Source organism: Westerdykella ornata (genome assembly GCF_010094085.1).
Source record: "Westerdykella ornata strain CBS 379.55 unplaced genomic scaffold EI97scaffold_5, whole genome shotgun sequence".
In the NCBI taxonomy this organism is placed as follows: Eukaryota; Fungi; Ascomycota; class Dothideomycetes; order Pleosporales; family Sporormiaceae; genus Westerdykella; species Westerdykella ornata.
The window spans coordinates 176457-194706 of record NW_022986855.1 but is presented as its reverse complement, the minus strand read 5'-3'; the positions used below and the strand labels follow the sequence as shown (position 1 = coordinate 194706).

Below are 18250 nucleotides of genomic sequence, written 5' to 3'. Positions count from 1 at the left end.
AGATACATGTAATTTGTCAATGCAAAGTCCCGCAAGATTATGAAACCCATCTGTACTGGGAAGGGACGGTCAAATTTGCATTAACGGCTGTATTAATGTCGCTCCAAAACTATACGATTCAACTGCTACCTACAAGAAAGAGAGAAGCCAAATGAATGTCAGGAGCCTGCACCCTTCCGTTCGAACACCACACCTATTATCACTAAGGCACCAACTCCCGCCCCGTCTTCACTGTACAGCGTCCATCGTCAGGAACACCCCTCAGTAATACTTCGGATTCTGCGGATCCGTGAGGTCGAAGATAACCGAAGAGTGCGGCTTCGCGCCACCCCTGTTGGCAAACTCCTTCTGGAAGTCGATGCTGCGGTTGAAGCGCAAGGCGCCGTTGGGCAGGATATCAATCCACTGGGCCTTGAAGTCGGCAGGGGTATTCACAATGCCGATATCGCCAGTCTGCACAAAGTAATCCGTGACGAGCAGGTTCTTCTTGTCGGGCGAGACCTTGACGTAGTGAGGGCCGATGATACCCTGATCCTCATCCGGGTTATCGAGGCGCTTGACGTTGTTGAGGTCGGAGATGTCGAGGGCGGCAACGTGGTTTCCGAGCGTGAGGGTGAAGTATGCGAATTTGCCGTCGTCAGAGATGTCGGAGTAGATGGCGAGGTTGTCGCGGGCGCGAGGACCGAGATCGTAAAGGAGCTCGGCGACGCCGCGCTGGCCCTGAGGATTCGTACGGAAAGGATAGATAACCCACACCTGGCCGGGGCCAACGGCGGTGGCAAGGGCAGCGGATTCGGGGTGACCAGGAATGAACTTGACGTCCTGAATGCCTTGGCCGTTGGGAATGGTGATGGTCGAAATGATCTTGCGGCTGTCGAGCTCCCAGAGACGAAGAGTGTTGGCCTTCTGGATACCAGCGGCGGCAACAGGCTTTAGGATGCTGGCGGGGACGACAAAGTCGGAGGTGAGGATGATTTTCTTCTCCCAGTCGATGGTAAGACCGTGCGGGGAAAACTGCTGGCCCAGGATGTTGAGCGTGGAGTCCACATCTTCGGGCCACTCATGTATGATATTATCGTTGGCGTCAGTCTCCACAAGGCGACCAGGGGAAGTGCCCACAGCAGCTAAATCACAGTCAGGTTGCTTCATTAGACAATGTTGCGCTCTATGATGACTTACAGCCCATATAAGTGATGAAGAAGCCACCTGTCACGTGTATTAATGGATTGCTTTCTTTTTTGTACAGCAGAAGACTTCATTTACCATCTGGCTTCGCCCTGATCTCATCGACAATCGAGGACAAGACACCGCGGTTGCTCTTCTTGAACTTGGGTTGATAGGGATTGCTGGTATCAAAGTAGAAAGCAGTATCCTTTGTGCAGTCAGTTGAGATCTTTGGTGTCGAGTTCACATGAAACGCTCACGTACCTGACTCTTGAGAAGGGACAGAAGCCCACCTCCAACGAGCGTCTTTCCATCGTGCGAGGGGCCCAGATGATGCGGGCTGTTGCCGCTGGATGGCACATCTGTCACCCAGAGCAGAGTCCCAAAGGTATCATCGTCCAGCGAGTATGTGGCCAGAAAGTCCTTGTGCTGGTTGTCACCGGAAGCAGTCCAGAAATACCCGATTTTCTTGGGCTTGATGGTCTGGTTGCCGACGAAAGGAGGGCTCTCCAGAGGTGGCGTGGGGACTTGGAGAATGGGAAGAGGCGGAGCATTCTTCGAGAGAGGCTCAGTGACTCCTGGAATCGATGGAATCAGGGGAGGCAAGCTGATGCTAAGGCCGTGGACCGAACCGGCCAGTGCAGCAGACAAGATCGATTTGGTGAGCATCTTGTAGGAGAAGTTAAGGGAGAGAGAGAAGTTGAAGCTGCTGTGATCTGCTGAGTGCTCAAGTATGGGGTACTTATACTTTTTCCCATCATCATGACATTGCCCGTCAACCGCATGCGTATTGCGTTACACCTCCTATTGCTGGGCATCATACCGTTCTCCCAAGGTTCATGCGCGTTCTCATTTCTTGGATAGCTCCTATAATGGTGCTATCAAGCCCCGTTGTTGCGACAATAGTCAACTCAAGAGCAGGAGGATCGAATCGCGGGAAGGAGGACAGAGGCTACTAAGAGAGTTCGCCGACCTCAGTGTGCCACCTATCATAGCCTTGTACTAACGTGATTCCGAAGGTATAGCGGAAAACAACATACACTGCCAAGGCAATGCAGATCATCGGCCTGTGTATGGTAACTTCTACTAAAAGGGGCTACTTACAAGTCTAGCATAGCCTTCGTGGTAGGGATTGACAGGGGTTTACGTTCTTTTCGGGCCTTGACAAGCTGACAGTGCGGTATACACTGCAGAATGATCACGGCACCACCTGTTTCATTGCCAAGGCATGCAGGGTGTCCGGAAATTTCAACTGCATATGCGGCAGTCCCAGATTTGACCTTGAGGTTGAACACAAGATAACATGATTGGGACCCTGAATGGCAGGAGACCTCCAGATTCGGCCTTCAGAAGTCAAGAGTGATTGGTTCGAAGCATCAGGGCATTGGGCTTTCTTTTTCTCAACGCTAATGCATGCCTGAAGATCGATCTTTCGTACATACTCCCAGATCCTGTCAGGTGATCCAGGCCCAGAGAGATGCATGTCCGCCGAAGAGATGGGCCCTTCTGAGATGTCAATCTTATGTTGATACCTTTCCGACGAGGTTTTGGGGAGAAGAGGTTCTGGGGATTTGGGAGAGGATCGGTTCTCCTTTCGTTATATCTTCGTTGACTGCCAGCTTCCTTAAGCTTCAATCCACCGAATTAGGAAGCCCATGAATTCCTCTGACTCAAGGTCATCTCGATCCGTCACCCTCGCTGGATCTAGATATTCGTCAATGACCCCGAAAAGTGTGACATTATCCTTACCCCAGCAGCTATGCCGCATCTCAGAAACAAGCATTGGACCCTTGCAGTTCATCGTACCCTAGGGCAAGCTTGGCCTAGCTTGTTCGCGGTTGCTCGTGGTCTCTCCCGAGGTCGTGGTCGCTCGTGGTCGCTCGTGGTCGCTCCCGAAAAGGCGATGATCTGCGCCGCCCACCAGCCTCAACACCGCGAACGCAATCCTTGGCTATAATCGCGAACATCTAAAGTTCGAAGATCCTCATCTCTCAATGCTGAGAAGATGGAAGGCTTTTTTCGATGATGTTCTCTGTATAGGAGAGGACGCTAGAGACACTTTCCGAGGAGGTCATGCAAATCCAGGAGATTGCTGTGGAAAAAGAATGAAGTGTGTCTTCGCATATAGTGAGAGATAACATGGCGGCATTGCAGTCTCAAATTGCGTCCTTCATCAGCCGATTTCTTGTCTTTCGGTGACAACAAACTTGACAGGCTTACCTAGGTAAGTAACATTCCCTTTTTCCTTCAACCTTCTGCTGCGGTTGTCAGGTGACGGGGAGGTACCCAGTTGAAAAATAGTTAGTCAATTGATACAGATGAAGGCTACCGAGTGAGCTGGTAATCGAAGAAGAGGCAGGAGTTTGCCTGGTCGTTCTGACTGCTGCTCAGGGTAAGTGGTTGCGTTTTTGACTTCATTCTGTATTCGCTTTTGGTGGCGCTCGAGACCCCCCCGCTTCTCTGAAGAGAACCATGGTAGAAACTCATAAACGAAATATCCCTATCAGTAGGATTATGTGTAGCTGAATTGATGCATTTGAGTGCCATAGCGAGCGGGAAAGAGATCACGCTCCTCGGCGCTGCTGGTAAGCCAGTGTCCAAAATGGAGTGAATAGCCAGGGGGCAGATTCCAGTTGAATGGGTTGCTTGAATTAATATCGATATCCGTCCAACTATTCAGTTGAGATTCACTCGTACCTCTACTCCATATCATTAAGCCCAAGCTTGAAAATCGTGGTTTGGCGCGACGTATATAAATGTCCATAAATCGGCACAGACCTGCTCATTCGTCAATAGTGCCTGACGATAAGAAGTATCTCGAACAAGACTCTTGGCCCAGGCCCAAATTTGAGATGGACATGTATGAGTGGATGAAAGCTACCGATGGAAAACTTCCCCAGGCCAGATATTGATTCATCCATGGATCCTTATTGAAGCACACTAGCGAGGAAAGGGATCGCTTGGCCGCTTAGTCAGAGCGGACGAGATCATCTTCGCAAGTCATTCTCCATGCCGTTAACCACTCCACGAACAACATCAATCTCCTGCCAAGAACAAATGGCCAAATGAAGAGCGCGATTCTAAGGCTCAGAACATAGCTGCGATATATGCCACACCCACGGATGCTCTAGGTAGGACCCTGCTTCCTGGCAAAACTATCAAAAATGAAAAGTATTTGCTTTCGGCTTCCGTGGCCCAATCTAGCGCGTCGAACAAGAGGGAGTCTCTTTTGTTATTGGAGGAGTAATGCAATGGATTTTGACTAAAGTTGAGGTTAAAAACCGACCAGTGATGGTCAGGTAGGTGTAGTCGCATTTCGGATGACGGCTAACGTTGCTATTCACGGAAGGAGGCATAGTGATAACATTCCCTGAACCTTTGGAACCAGATTTTCTTCACTACGAGGAGCGTGCAAATATATCGGTATATATATCGCGGAGCGCTGGAGGGGTGCGGTTGCGCACGTGACCTGATTGGTTGGACCCCTCCAAGCTTCACCTGGATCCCAACGTCCACTACTCCGGAATAGCCTCTTAGGCATCACCCCGCCAAATCCTCACAATTCCCTCGTACTTCTCCAGCACCTCGTCACTAGAACTCAGAATCTCGACTTTGCTAAGGCCTACCGACATACACACTATAGAGTAGCCCATTGGCCTGACGTCATCCGAATCCACAACCAACGCCTGCGCAACGGGAGCACTCGTCAATCAATTGATCCTACCAATTGGCTCTGATCAACGCGAGTTTTTACTTTCAGCCAGCATGGCTGAGCACAGTGCAGCACCGGCGCAGCCCTCTTCTAGTTCCATCCCACGGTATTTCCGCAACGACGCTGAGCCCTCACGGAGGGACCCACACAAGCAGTTGATGGCATCCCTCAACCGTCTCATTACGGATTACCCTCCTCACCTTATCCCTCCCGGTGGCGGCTTGTACTATGGACCAATTTCGGTGGCCTACCTCTTCCACGCGCTGCACAAACTCTACCCAGACCTGACCCTGGACGGGTATCCGATGAACACATGGTCTGCAGCCTATATAGAGCAAGCGCAGTCACACATCAAGGAGTTCAAAGGCCCATCGCCAAGCAGGTGCGGAGTGAGCGACGACATAATGAGCCTTCTTGCCTTGTACGCCGTTACAGCGAAGGATACAGATACCGTAAAAGAGCTTTGTGATTTTGCCACTGTCACCATTGAAGAGGATGCTTCCAATGAGTGGCTTTATGGCCGAGCCGGCTACCTCTATCTCCTGCGACTAGTCCGTGGAGCCTTCGCTGATGACAAGAAAACTCTGGAGCTCATTGAAGACACGGCTGATGAGGTCATCGGAAACATTATGGATAGCCCACGACCGTGGAAGTGGAAGGGGAAGGCATATGTTGGTTCTGTTCATGGTGCCATTGGGATAATCACACAGATAGTCCTCACTGATCCGAGCTGCGCCCCTAAACTTGAAGCGGAGCTGGCTGCTATTCTCAGCTACCAGTACGACAGTGGAAACTTCCCATCCTCGCTTCCACCAGGACGCGATCGCCTTGTGCAATTCTGCCATGGAGCACCGGGGGTCGTTGCCTCGCTGATCTCCATCCAACAATACTTTCCGCAGCTGCAGGACAGAATCAGTCGCATAGTAGAGAAAGGCAGAGAGTGTATCAAAGAACGAGGCCTGTTGACCAAGGAGCCCTGCCTTTGCCATGGAATTACTGGAAATGCTCTTGCCCTCGAGGACAAGGACTTTGAACATTTCTTAACCTATACCACCGGTCACGAGATTAGATCCATGGAGAAAGATGGGATGCTCGTGAAGTCGGACGACCCATCGTCACTGTGGTGCGGCGAAGCTGGACGCGCCTGGGCCTGGGCAATTGCTGATAAAGGTCTGGAGAAAAGGTTCCTCGGTTACAACGATATCTGAAATGTGGCGACCGAAGGGTTCCCTGGATGTGTTTGGATAACATTTAATACGAGGCAAACGATGTCACGAATCACGAAAGCTGCATACGGGTAACCTTTTGCAAGGCAGGGTCGGATGTATCTCGACCTGCAGAAACTCTTGAAGGAAGGTGACTCTCCCTTAGGGTTCAGTCTGGTTCTTTGCATTTACCGAGTTGCACAGGCTCATCAGTTGGTGCTACCTATTTCCTGGTACTCTCACTGTAACATGTATAGCAAGTCCTCTTTCTCTTCTGTTCTCTGTTCCCATACCCTTCAGTGCAGACTACACCAAGGTCCATGGGGCGGCTACGGATACCACCATTGCCCACCTCGCGCTTTTGAACCAGTCATGGTGAGAAATTCCTAACACCATCCTGGGCATGGACACCCCAGCTTAGCTGGCGATACAGCTCTCGGATGCTGTCGCCTCCTTTGATCGACCGCTAAACCTTCTTTGCTGGCCCCTTCCGCACATTTATCCTCCCGTCTCTCTCAACACCAGCAGTCTCAATCGCCAATCATTTCCACGGATGAGTATCACAAGTACATGCCACGATCGGGAAGTCGACGGAGACGCAAAGCGTGGTGGGTACATCTTAAAATGGCTTTCCTTGCCTTGTCCTACAAGCCCGCGATGATGGAGTGACAGACCTTGTGGGGAACGGACGAATTGAACAGCGTTACCAGCGTCCAAAGTCACAGAACACTGTACGTGCGAATGCATATTTGCATGTCCAAGGGATTGCTATCATTGCGGATAGTATATACTTACAATTGCTGTCTAGAATTTACCCTGCCGTTCTTTGACCACGCTCCTCCTTCAAGTGACCCTGCTCCGCCTGGCATCCGCTCATTTTTCATTTTTTGGCAGTTGATCTTGGACTTCTAGAGCCAGGAATTTGACGTCGCTACCTCCTTGTTCAGTCATTGCGTCCCCTTCTACACCCAGGCGCTAGGAGCGGCCTAGATCTTGGGTAATCCACTTGTACAACTGTCGTCCTCTGCAAGATAAGCCAAGATGCGCCTTCCTTCAATGTCCATCGGAGTCATCCTCCTCACCATTGCCAGCTGCACATCCATACTCCCCCAGCTACCTGGACATGCTACCAGATCAGATGGAAATGCAGATGTCATTCTAATCACAGGAGTAACCAGCAGAACAGGGCAGGGGAGGTACCCACGCAGACACTCAGCCTCTTAAGACGCCTTACTAAGAAAGCAAACAGGCCATGTCCCCATCCGGCGTGAGATACAAGACCTCAAAGATAATTCCCCGGACCAGTGGAACCTGTATCTGCTTGGGCTGAGGGCGTTTCAGGCGGTGGATGAAAGTAATCCCGTTTCTTATTACGAGATTGCAGGTCTGTGAATCAGCAAAGTCCTTGAGCGTGTGGGTGCTGATCGAGATAGGGATTCACGGAAGGCCATATAAGATCTGGCAAGGGGCTGAAAAGGCACCAGGAAAGACGGGAGGATATTGTCCGCATGGGAATACACTGTTCTTTGGATGGCACCGTCCGTACTTGGCTCTGTTTGAAGTACGTTGGGAAGACGTGTCCGGTATTTCGATATCTTCTGACAACATAATAGCAAGAGCTATACCGGCACATTCAAAGAATTGCACAGCAATTCCCCGCGAACCTCAAGGCACGCTACATCGCTGCAGCCCAAGACTTCCGCATCCCATACTGGGACTGGGGCTTGGGGCCCAAAGGAGGTAGTGTTCCAGATTTCCTCCTAAGCATGACGATCGAAGTGCTGGAGACGGACGGCACGGTCAAGCAAATCCCGAATCCGCTGTGTCGCTATGAATTCCATCCCCTAGTTGCCGGTGATTTCGAGAGCAAGGTTCGTCCCGGAACCCCACTCATAACGTTCATCCTAACTTTATATCGCACAGTGGGCAGCATTCAACACAACCCTCCGATGGCCGTCCAGCGAGCTCTCCACCGCGGTATCGCAGCCCGAGAAAGTCGTCGCGGAGTACGACATGCGACGCCGCAACTACAGGGACAAGATCGGCCAAGCCTTCGCGGTTGCCAAGGGGTTGAATGAGTTCAGCACCAAGTTCATCGAGGACGTGCATGGATGGATCCATTATGCGTTTGGGGGCATGAAGCCAGACGGACACATGTGGCCGTCGGATTACTCTGCTTTTGATCCCGTTTTTATGCTGCACCATGCGTACGTCGACTCTTTCCTCGTCATCGTTTGCAAAGGGAAGGAGAGGAGATGTGGAAGAAGAGTACCCATATGAATTATAGGAGATACTTCGCTAACATTCGCCCAGAAATGTAGACCGCCTCTTCGCCATCTGGCAATCCCTTCATCCGGAGCAGTCCACCATCACCCCCACCCGCACCAGCACCTCGAACCTCTGGATCGACGCCAACACGGTCCTCGACGCCGACACCCCGCTCCTCCCCTTCTACCGCAGCCCAACCTCGTTCTGGACCACCAATGACGTCCGCGATACCGCGGTGCTCGGATATGCGTACCCGGAAACGCAGCGGTGGAATTTTCCGTCCGACGAGGAGTTTCGGAGCAGTTTGAATGCGACGGTTTCGAGGTTGTATCGGTCGAGTTCAAGGGATTTGCTGGAAATGATGGTTTTGCTTGATGAAGTGGATCGGTCGTTTGAGGATTGGAATGTGAGGGTTGGCGGGGGGAGGGGGAGGTTGCCGGGGGCGTTTATTGCGAGGTTCTTCTTTGAAGCTGGGGAGTATGGTGGGAAAGGGCGGAGGGAGGTGGGGGTTTGGATGGTGGTGACGGGTGGTGGGCATCAGGCTGGTGTACAGTTTGGAGAAAAGGGCAAGGGGGAGAGAAAGAAGGCAAGTGTGGAGGAGATGGATATGCAGGGATTGGTGAGTCTGACGTCCAGTCTACTTGAGGAGATCGCGGCGGGGAAATTGGCGAGTTTGGACAAGGAGGACGTGGTTCCATTTTTGAGGGAGAGGTTGAGTTGGAGCGTCGAAGCGGTGAGTTTTCCATCTCGTTTTTTTGTTCAAGTGCAAAATTGGGCAGAGGGATGATGAACGGAAGCTGATTCCTGCTCTAGGGCGATGGGTCGATGGTATCGGCCAGTGGGTTCAACAATGGCCTTGTCGTCGAGGTTGTGAGTACAAGAGTCAGGATTCCAGTGGATGAGGAACAGTTGTTGGAGTATAGCGATGAGTGGGTTTCGCATCCGGAGGGTACGAGGGGGAAGAGCGGAGGTGTCTGGTGGTGAGGATTAAAAAGAGGTGTGTGCGCTGATGGTATAACAATATAGGTCTGAAGGTCTGGAAGGGTGTTTCTTGATTACCGTTTCCTTCTGAGAATATGATAGCCGAATCTCAGCCGAATCTCCGGTCGTATTTCGCAATAGCATACGCTTTAATAGGAGGCACAGCAAGGCTCTATGACCGGGAGAGCTTCAGCCATCTGCTACTCATATCCCGCCTCGTTGAAGGACAAAAAAAAGTTGCAAAAACATACAACACCACGCTATTCGCACCTGGTCACCCACGGTACTACTCAACGGGCGCTACACGGCTTGTGTATGGTCGATCGGACGAGAGGCCCAATTTTCCGTGTGCTATGGTCGTATGTGATAACTAACATTTTGCATAACTTTATAAGCAAGGTCATGGAACTGCATTTGAACGCATGCCCCTCAACCACACACACCCATCACCCCTTAACACCCACAACAAACAACCTCGGATACCCCAAAACGCACCTCTCCCCATCAACCCTCCACTCGGACCCCTCCGCCGCATAAACCTCCCCAACCCTCCTCTCATACTCGTTCAAAAACGCCCTCCTCGCCCCTTCCTCCGTGATCCGATCCAAATAGGGCCTCAGTCCCGTACTGCCCACCCACTCGACAATATCCCTCGCGCCAAGCACAATATGCATATACTCCGTCCTCCAGACCTGCACTTCACCCTTTTTCGCACCCGCATCCTCCATCCAGCGAATATATGTTGCAGATTTTTCAATGGGGTCAAGGTCAGGGCGCTGGTCACTCTTCAAGTCGCCGATTTTCGCGCCGCCGGACGAGGAGTCGAAGAAGGGTGTCCATGGTTGAGAGGGCAGGAGGGCGGTTTCCCGCATTAAACTGTGCGTGGGTGCGTGGTAGTTATCAGGTACTTGGAAAGCGAGGATGGAGCCTGGGGCCAGGGAGGGGGAGGAGAGGAGGCGGGTGAGGAGGGCGTGGCGCGAGGGGGAGCGGAGCCAGTGGAGGGTTGCGTTGGAGAAGAGGAGGGTTTGCTGTTGCTGGCTGTCGTCTCCCTGTTGTTGGCTTCGTGGTTCGGATTTCGATTCCGGCATAGGCAATGTCCAGGTATTCAAATCCGCATGCACCCAGTCCACACCCTGCACACCCAGACTGGCGAATCGCCTGCGCGCCTCGTCGAGCATGTTTGCGCTGCTATCGACGCCCGTCATGCGGGCGCCGGGAAATGCATCCACGAGCGCCGCCGTCGAGGTCCCCGGGCCGCAGCCGAGATCGAAGATGCGGAGATGGGTGGGGGAGACTCGGATATGTGGGTGGATGCGGGCGAGAAGGTCGTGTACGGGCTGGAGGCGAGGGGTGGCGAAGGTGAGGTATTGGGATGGGAACCAGGTGTCTTTTTCTTTTTCTTTGCGGATTGGGGTGGGGTTTTGGGAGGAAGAAGGGGAGGGGGAGGACATGGCGTGGGTTGTTGAGAAGGGGCGGTAGGGGTGAAGGTCGTGAGGGTGCGAGGAATGGGCAAGCGTGAGACGGGTTGGTACGGAGGAGAGTACAGAAGCGCGGAAGAATGGGACGATGGAGAATTGGTGATGGAAGGTAGAATAGCTCTTCTTTTGGGGGATGAGGGAGCGCTGCTGTCTGGAAACGGCGATCTGAGTCAAGGAGAAGTGCCGCATAGTAGAGCTTCCAAGAGCATATAATCGAGCAGTGAAATAGGGCACTTAAGATATGTACACAAGTTTTAGCATGGTGAGAATAAGGTGTATAACATCGATGGACGTTCATGATCGCCACCTTTCATACTTAATCGGGATTAGCGTACACGGGTGCGATTCCCTTTAGAGTCAAGCGTTACCGCGGCTCCATCTAGCCGTGGATCTCTTGGAGTGATTATATATAATGAACCAGCAATAACGGCGACATGGTCTTTATATTTCTAAGCTTAGCTTTAAGCCATCCCAGAGGCGACGAAATCCGGGCCCTCAATACATTTTTCGCTTTTGCATGTTCTTGCATGTTGTTGCATGACAGTACGAAAATGGCGACACCATCAAAGGGGCACCTCCATCGTAATGCCGGTGACAAAGTAGACCATATAACCGCATGTGAACGCAAGCTTGTGCCGCACTCATAGAAGAAGCCTATAGTCACCGCATTGCAACTCGCACCTTGAAGACTTATTGTATTCTCGACGGCGATCGGATGATGGTCGGCAAATCCTCCTCCCGGTTTTCCACACTCCCCTGGTCCCCCTCCCCCACCGCATTAATCACCTCCAGAGACAACGTCCATCCGAAACCATCACCAGCACCGTCGAAGAAAGCTCTCATCCAGCACCACATACACATACACCCCACCTCTCTTCTCGTCGGGAATAGGTACAAGTGCGACCTCCTCTCAACTCCCACACACGCTCCAGCAAAAGGATCATCAAATGTGCAAAGGGGCGAGATGGCAGACACGTGGGCGGCACCCACGTGCAAAAGTGTGTGACTTACCCAGAAACGCAAAAAACCACAAGCTTGAACAACGCCGTCTCCAATGCCATGATAGGGTTCATCAACCATTGGCATCCCTCCTCCGAGAAGACGGAGTGAATGAGTGCCAGAAAGAAAAAGTGTGGTAGGCAACAGCCCCAGGGAGTCCGGGACCGCTCCAAGCTCATCAAACAACCTCTCGTATTATCGCTTCAGAAGAGGTATCATCCGCATGTTGCTTTGCTGATCCGATTCAGGACAAGAAAATTGACACCGTCCACATGAAAGAACCGAGGAACTAGGCCAACTCCGTCATTAGTATTCAAAGCATCGGCTCGAGGCGCCCAAACTCCTTGAATTGCTCAACCAGCACCGGCAGTGCCGAGCGGAGTCTGCTTCTGGAACGCAGGAGATCGGTAGCTCTGCCGGTGTGGCGATGCCGTTCGATGGCTCTCCGTCGATCCTGGCGGCTGCTGGCTGTACGGCACGTTAGGCGCGGCGAGGTCGTATCCCTGCGGCGGGCTGTTATGCGCACTCAGTTGCCCGTGGTTATGAGGGAATCCGCCGCCGACATGTCTGACGGAGCTTTCGCCGGCCCAGGCTTGGGGATTGTTGTCCGCCTGCGTGATCTGTGGGGCGTTCCGTTGGTCTCTCCGGGATGTTGCTGCGGACTGGTTTCTCGGTGCCGAGTCCATTGGTTGCGCCGCATCTGGATTCTTCCCTCGTTGTTCCCATTGGCGCATGATTTCCTTGGGAGTTAGTTCGGGCGAGCTGTCGTCATTCAAGAGCTCTACGATCTCTTCCGGAACCTGTGCTACTTGAGCGCAAAATCCGCTAACGTTGGGGAAACACATACCTCGCAGAACTCATCGTTGTTCTCAATCAGCTCGTGGACCACTTTTACCGCAGCTTGGTCGACGCTCTTCATCTCCTTGTCGTTATTCTCCCGCAAGATATTCGGCGCCATAACAGTAGCAAGATTCCAAGTGTCCATCTTATTGCCGCTCTCATCATCAACAGTATGGAACGACGACACCCATTTGAGGAAACAGAACAGGACCTCCATGGTGTCGCGATGAGCTTTCGGTAGCAGGCAGCAGATCAGATGTAGTGCCTTCTTGCGTTTGCGATCATCGTCGAGAGCTGCGAATGGTCAGCGCTGCTTCACTCTCCCGTGATGGAACCTACCATGTGCCGTCATAAACAATCGATAGAGCTTCAGAGTCAAAACTGGGTCTGGCATCAGGCGCAAGAACCGCTTGAGCAGGTTGGCCAATAACACCGGGTTCTGGGCGTTGAGATCCACCTGTTCCACGCCTTTGGCGTCAATCTCCTGCTCCAGGTTCTTCAACGCCTTCAAGCTTCCAGTCTTCCTGAACACTCCCTCGACGGACATATCCATGCTCCGCATGGCCGTGATGGCATCTTGAAGCAAAGCGGGCACCCTCAAAGTACCGGGGCCAACTCCATCGGTAGACTCGGCTCCATGCTTCTCGACCAGGTATTCCAGCGATTGTCTAAAGGTCGCCTTCTCCGACGTGGGCTTTTCCACCGACGAATTGTTCTTCTTCGGCTTCGACTTGTCGTTCTTGAACGCCTTGCCAAACCCGATCTTGCCCCAGAAATTCGATCGCTTCGTTTCGATCAGGTCAAGCAGTTCACCCTGATTGTACTGGTTTTCGTCTAGGAGGAGACCCAACTGAAGCACCGCGAACCCCTTGAGCTTGAAGTACTCTAGCGGCGACAACTCGGAGAAGTACGTCCTTGGTCGGCCCTCAGCCGCATGCTGGAGCTCCTGCCCTCCCGAAACATGGCGACGGTGGCCGTTCAGCAGCTTGGCCTGGTCGTTCCCCAGGAGAGCGCTGCCACCGGCCGCGAACGCGTTTGGTCGTTGCACGCGCTGCTGCTCCAGTGCGGCCATGCGTGCAATATCATCTAGTGCGAGCGAGCCGACTCCGAGCGTAACATTATCTGCCTCGTTGTGAGTATCCCCCTCCTGGACAATCTGCATACCGCCACGTGATTGCACTCCATCTGAGCCAGGTTCAACGGCTTCAGGTCCATTGACGACCATGGAGGTTCGGGCGCGTTTCATGGTACTTGACAGGTGCTTGTCCAGACGTTGTGACCGCAGTCTTTTGATGTCACTCATCGATTGCTCGTATCCCGCATTCTGATTTTTCTGGCTATCAGCCATTGACGAACCCGCATACGACTTCGATCGAGTATCAGCCCGCAAAAGCGGCGGCTCTAGGTCCCCGGCACGATGGCCTTGCGTAGAGTCGTAGCCCGCGAGGTTGGGATCATCTGACGTATGTGGGAGAGCGCCGCTGGTTCGTAGCGTGGCCATCAGGCGAGCGTGAGCGACCTTCAGCAGCTGCACATACTGGCGTAGCTTGGTCACCGGCTCGAATCCTGACTCGGCGTCTGGGATAGAAGGAGCACAATTGGGACAGAAGACTGCTCGTCTCGACTTGCTCCACGAAGCGCTCTGTGGGTTATTCCGCAGATCTGCATCGCATCCCCGACAGACCATGCATCCATAGTTGAAAGACATCCAGTCGTGACGCAGGCACTTGTCCTCGACCTGGACATCGCAGATGGGGCAGGCGTCCGCCCATCGTGGGATCAGAAGCGCGGATTCTGCGGCTTGGTCCTTCGCCGCTTCCTCCTCGAGCTTGGCATCCAATGAGTTGACCTGGGTCAGGAAGTGCGTCAATCCGCTGGCACTGCGCGTCTCCCGCTCCAGTTTGAGCGAGCCTTGGAGACAGATGCGGATCAGGAGCTTGAGATAGTGCGCCAGGCCCGTGACGAGCGATAGGAGTTCCTGCGTCACGCCAAGCCTCCTCACTCCGGTGCCTTGGGATTGGGTAAGCAGCGCAAAGAAGGCGACCACCTTCTTGCAGAGCAGCTTCGCTTCTCGAGAGTACGTCAAGCCTTTGGGGGTTTTGGCGACAAGCTGAGCGTCTAGATCGTCGGCTGCCGCAAACAGTAACTCAATGTGGACGATGAACTTCCTCGCTGCCATGACACCATCGACATAGGCTCCGTTGCTCACGTGCAACAGCATGTCCGAGATGCAGGTCGCAGATTTCTCTTCAAAAGCCGACAACGTCTTCCAGATCCAGTTGACCTTGGCTTCTATCTCTTCCTCCTGCCTTCTCACACTTTCGCGGACCTCATCTGTCGCCTCCCCATCTTGGTTCTGCCGCTCAAGGATGGGTTGCCCGGTTGAATGCAGCCGAACATTCCAGTACTTGTGGATCATGTAGCACTCGGGGTGCCAGTGCTGGTTTTGCCCATTGCGATAGATCTCGACGAACTGCTTCAGAATCGAGGTTTGACAGCCATTGCACCGTTGCGCAAACTTGGTCGAGTAGTGATAGTGGCAGTAGACGCTGCCTTCGTGTTCGTAGTAGCTGTCGGAAGCGCCAAACACGGTAGGGCATACCGAGCAGGTGAAGTGCTCGATGTGATACTTGTGATCGAGTGCGGTGATGTAGGACCCACGAAGCGCTTGGCCACACTCGAAACACAAGAGGTCAAGTCGGCGGAAATAATCCGTCTCGCAGAGCGGATATTGGTTCGGAGGCTTGTCCGGGACGGGGAAGAACTTGGAGGCGACAATCTTGCCGCAATCCTGTACACGGTTAGCCGAATGCAGGACGTGAGGGTGTCGAACCTCTCGTGCAGCGCATACGTACATGGCAGGTAAAGCACTCGAGATGATATGTATCGCCCAGAGCCCTGACGAACTGGCCTGTCAATCCTAGTCCGCACTTCCCACATGTCTTGCTCCGCTTGGGCTTCTCCTTGGAACCCGACTCCTGTTCGGCGGGGTCCGTCAATGACCGTGTCAGCTGCCCGGTTGGCTTTTGCGGCGACAGGGCCTGTGTATTCTGCATGTCGAGGGGATTCGTGTGTTGGCGAGCGAGGCCATTGGCACGGGGGTCGTAGGCGATGTATTGCTGTTGTTGCGGCTGCGACTGCGGTTGTTGTGAAGATCCCTGGCCTTCCAGTGAAGGCGGCCCCTCCACTGGAGTGCCCATTGCTCAATTATGCCAGCGCGGAAGTGAAAGTCGTCGTCAATCCAGTTCGGACAGCGGCGCGTGTGTCCGGTCGAGTAGTCGGAGTAGGGGGGCGGGTGGTGTGACAGCTCGGGTGCTGGCTGGCGGTCGGCGGGCGTGTTGATCAACAAACGAGCGAAGACGACTATGCGCGAGAACGGGAGGTCGGAATCGGACGGTGCGAATAGAAAGGCTTCGATTTCACACAAGGACTCGCAACGGTTGGGTTGGTATTAGGAGGAGATTGGGGTGGACGGGGCCCACAACGGCGCTGCAGCGGTGATGGGTGCGACAGGCGACGCAGCGGCAGGCGGCATGCGTGAAGTGCTTGTTGAGGAGGAGGCGGACTTGGTGGTCGAGTCACTCACTGCAGGTGTGCAGGGCGTGCGGTGGTCAGTAGTCGAATTGGGAGAGAGTGGGAGAGGACGAGTGGTGTGGTGTGCTGGGCAGAGGCTGAAACCGCCAGCCCACAAGCAGCAACCTGGGCAGGCCGCGGGGGGAGGAAGCGGAGGGCGGGCGGGCTGGTGAGAGCAAGGCAAGGCGCCGGGATGGCCCTGGCCGGAGCTTTTGCAGCACACGCAGACGGACGCAGGGCGGGCGCTCGCAATATTATTCAGATGCACGGCGGGAGTAGGTGAGCAAGGCTGGGACGAGTAAGGCAAGGCTGGTGAGGCGGGTTGTGCGTCGTGTCGAGGTGTTGGTGTTGAGAAGGTGAAGGTGGTAACTACACTGTGAGGAGAGAGAGGGAGAGAGAGGGAGACAGCACCAACAAGCAGCAACAACAGAAGCAGATGGATCTATGGCAGCACGCCCGCTCCAGCATTTCTCCACTATTTTTACTGCCTTCCCCTGAGTCTTCCTGCTTCCCCCTGGCCCTGTGCTCATATTATATAATTTAGAATAACAGATTGGCGATCCACCTCATCGCATTGCTCTCAGACACGCAAAGAGATGAGGATGAGACCCTCGCTAGCCCACAGTGCTTCTCCAGCAACCCGCGTTCGACTGCATCCATACTCGACGGTGTTTCCCTGGTCAACACCCTTCAAAGTACGGAGACATTAAGCCATAGTCTAGGTTTGATGAGACCCCTCAACTCTGGGCCCGGTGGTCCTCGGTCCCACTCCTTCCCGGATGGCGAACGCGGGACCCCGTGCGTTTTGATAGCTTGGCATCAACAACAGCTCTTGAACCTCGCAAACCAGCACTCAGCACTTATACAATAACACAGCATCCTCACTCGTTCCCTCGTCCATCGACGTCTCGCCAGGCCAAAATCCCCTTCCGCACCCACATTTCTAGTTCCGGCCGACGAATAACAAAGCCCCATCAAAGAGTTCCCTCACGTCGACAAAGAATCATTCCCACTCCCACTTCGGCCTCAACAACCACACAACCACATACACTCCTTCCCTCCCTTTCTCCCCAATCCACAATGGACGCCGAGTCCCCCAAGCCCGCCCCCGCGCGCATCGCCGAACCCCCGACCTTCCGCGCCCCGCGCATGATCTCGCGTCCCAAACCCCCTCCCCAGACCGAGGAGGAGCTCGGCGCGGAGCCCAAACTGGGCGACTTTGAAGACGTGCACGCCCTGTCCGTCTCCGAGGCGCGCGCCGTCGTCACGGCCGTGCACGCAGCGAGGCTGAAGAAGCCGCAGAACGAGAACCCCCTGGGGCCCGGGCGGCCACACAATGACAGCGTGTGCGTAGCCCAGAAACCTCGCAAATCGTTTGAAAACAAGAACGAACAACTATGGAGTACCTGAACCCAGTTACTAATTAGTATCCGCTCACGCAGAACGATAAACCAGTTCGTCGAGTACCTCGACACGTTTGCGCGTTACAAGCAAAACGAGAACCTGCACGCCATGTCGGGCCTGCTCGACTCGCACTCGGAGCTCTCGTCGGTGGAGAAGGCGCTGCTGGGCAGTCTGGCCTGCGACTCGGCCGACGAGGCCAAGACGCTGATTCCCAGCTTGACCAACAAGATGAGCGACGACGCGTTGGAAGCGCTGCTCGTGGAAATGGCAAAGTTGCGTACGTGCATACCTTTTTTGACGATGTGTGGAATCCGGTGCTGACTTTGGTGTACAGAGGATCGAATTGCGTAGATAGCATCGTTCCTACAACGCAGGTCCGGACAAGAAAGTAATGGAAGGGATGGAGATTCGCATGCATATACCCAGTTGGATCCATTAACAAGTGCCATCACTAGACCCATCGAGGAACTCGAGCTGGTCCGGGGAAACACGGGAGAAGATCAAACGAGCGATATTGCCCAGGGAGATGTGGGAGAAAATCAAATGAGCGATGATGATGTCCAGGGAGGCGACGCCTCAAAAGGCGAAGCAGAAGAAGATCAAAAGGGGCAGGAAACCCACGAAGG

The 18250-nt window shown here is 53.7% G+C and overlaps 6 protein-coding genes across 6 annotated transcripts; 3 read left to right on the top strand and 3 right to left on the bottom strand.

Moving 5' to 3' along the window:
- Nucleotides 1-155: 155 nt before the first annotated feature.
- Nucleotides 156-2097, bottom strand: EI97DRAFT_246957 (uncharacterized protein). The gene is made up of 4 exons (XM_033794104.1): nt 1429-2097; nt 1264-1372; nt 1180-1206; nt 156-1124 (listed from the first exon to the last, which is right to left on the bottom strand). The coding sequence occupies exons 1-4, from the start codon at nt 1831-1833 to the stop codon at nt 262-264; spliced, it is 1404 nt and encodes a 467-aa protein (XP_033655697.1). The 5' UTR covers nt 1834-2097; the 3' UTR covers nt 156-261.
- Nucleotides 2098-4929: 2832 nt separating this feature from the next.
- Nucleotides 4930-6084, top strand: EI97DRAFT_373650 (uncharacterized protein; the record flags this gene model as incomplete). Its single annotated transcript, XM_033795409.1, has 1 exon — nt 4930-6084. The coding sequence occupies one exon, from the start codon at nt 4930-4932 to the stop codon at nt 6082-6084; it is 1155 nt and encodes a 384-aa protein (XP_033655696.1).
- Nucleotides 6085-7122: 1038 nt separating this feature from the next.
- EI97DRAFT_448883 (Di-copper centre-containing protein) lies at nt 7123-9333 on the top strand (the record flags this gene model as incomplete). Its single annotated transcript, XM_033800186.1, has 7 exons — nt 7123-7277; nt 7320-7465; nt 7515-7642; nt 7695-7952; nt 8005-8288; nt 8395-9082; nt 9163-9333. The coding sequence occupies 7 exons, from the start codon at nt 7123-7125 to the stop codon at nt 9331-9333; spliced, it is 1830 nt and encodes a 609-aa protein (XP_033655695.1).
- A 282-nt stretch (nt 9334-9615) lies between these two features.
- On the bottom strand, nt 9616-11073 carry EI97DRAFT_431419 (S-adenosyl-L-methionine-dependent methyltransferase). Its single transcript, XM_033797929.1, has one exon. The coding sequence runs from the start codon at nt 10995-10997 to the stop codon at nt 9777-9779; it is 1221 nt and encodes a 406-aa protein (XP_033655694.1). The 5' UTR covers nt 10998-11073; the 3' UTR covers nt 9616-9776.
- A 954-nt stretch (nt 11074-12027) lies between these two features.
- Nucleotides 12028-15825, bottom strand: EI97DRAFT_246728 (RhoGAP-domain-containing protein). Its single transcript, XM_033794102.1, has 3 exons — nt 12987-15825; nt 12655-12941; nt 12028-12607 (listed from the first exon to the last, which is right to left on the bottom strand). The coding sequence occupies exons 1-3, from the start codon at nt 15502-15504 to the stop codon at nt 12161-12163; spliced, it is 3252 nt and encodes a 1083-aa protein (XP_033655693.1). The 5' UTR covers nt 15505-15825; the 3' UTR covers nt 12028-12160.
- A 1200-nt stretch (nt 15826-17025) lies between these two features.
- On the top strand, nt 17026-18143 carry EI97DRAFT_246757 (uncharacterized protein). Its single transcript, XM_033794103.1, has 3 exons — nt 17026-17566; nt 17663-17901; nt 17959-18143. The coding sequence occupies exons 1-3, from the start codon at nt 17301-17303 to the stop codon at nt 17973-17975; spliced, it is 522 nt and encodes a 173-aa protein (XP_033655692.1). The 5' UTR covers nt 17026-17300; the 3' UTR covers nt 17976-18143.
- Nucleotides 18144-18250: the final 107 nt, after the last annotated feature.

Excerpts from the sequence above, each read along its gene's own strand:
- EI97DRAFT_246957 (XM_033794104.1), bottom strand. The coding sequence starts at position 1,833 with ATGCTCACCAAATCGATCTTGTCTGCTGCACTGGCCGGTTCGGTCCAC. Across the intron at positions 1,207-1,263 it reads GATCAGGGCGAAGCCAGATG|GTGGCTTCTTCATCACTTAT; the intron begins GTAAATGAAGTC and ends TACACGTGACAG. Across the intron at positions 1,125-1,179 it reads CTTCATCACTTATATGGGCT|CTGCTGTGGGCACTTCCCCT; the intron begins GTAAGTCATCAT and ends ACTGTGATTTAG.
- EI97DRAFT_431419 (XM_033797929.1), bottom strand. The coding sequence starts at position 10,997 with ATGCGGCACTTCTCCTTGACTCAGATCGCCGTTTCCAGACAGCAGCGC.
- EI97DRAFT_246728 (XM_033794102.1), bottom strand. The coding sequence starts at position 15,504 with ATGTACGTATGCGCTGCACGAGAGGTTCGACACCCTCACGTCCTGCAT. Across the intron at positions 12,942-12,986 it reads ATTGTTTATGACGGCACATG|CTCTCGACGATGATCGCAAA; the intron begins GTAGGTTCCATC and ends GACCATTCGCAG. Across the intron at positions 12,608-12,654 it reads ACAACGATGAGTTCTGCGAG|GTTCCGGAAGAGATCGTAGA; the intron begins GTATGTGTTTCC and ends CAAGTAGCACAG.
- EI97DRAFT_246757 (XM_033794103.1), top strand. The coding sequence starts at position 17,301 with ATGGACGCCGAGTCCCCCAAGCCCGCCCCCGCGCGCATCGCCGAACCC. Across the intron at positions 17,567-17,662 it reads CGGCCACACAATGACAGCGT|AACGATAAACCAGTTCGTCG; the intron begins GTGCGTAGCCCA and ends CCGCTCACGCAG.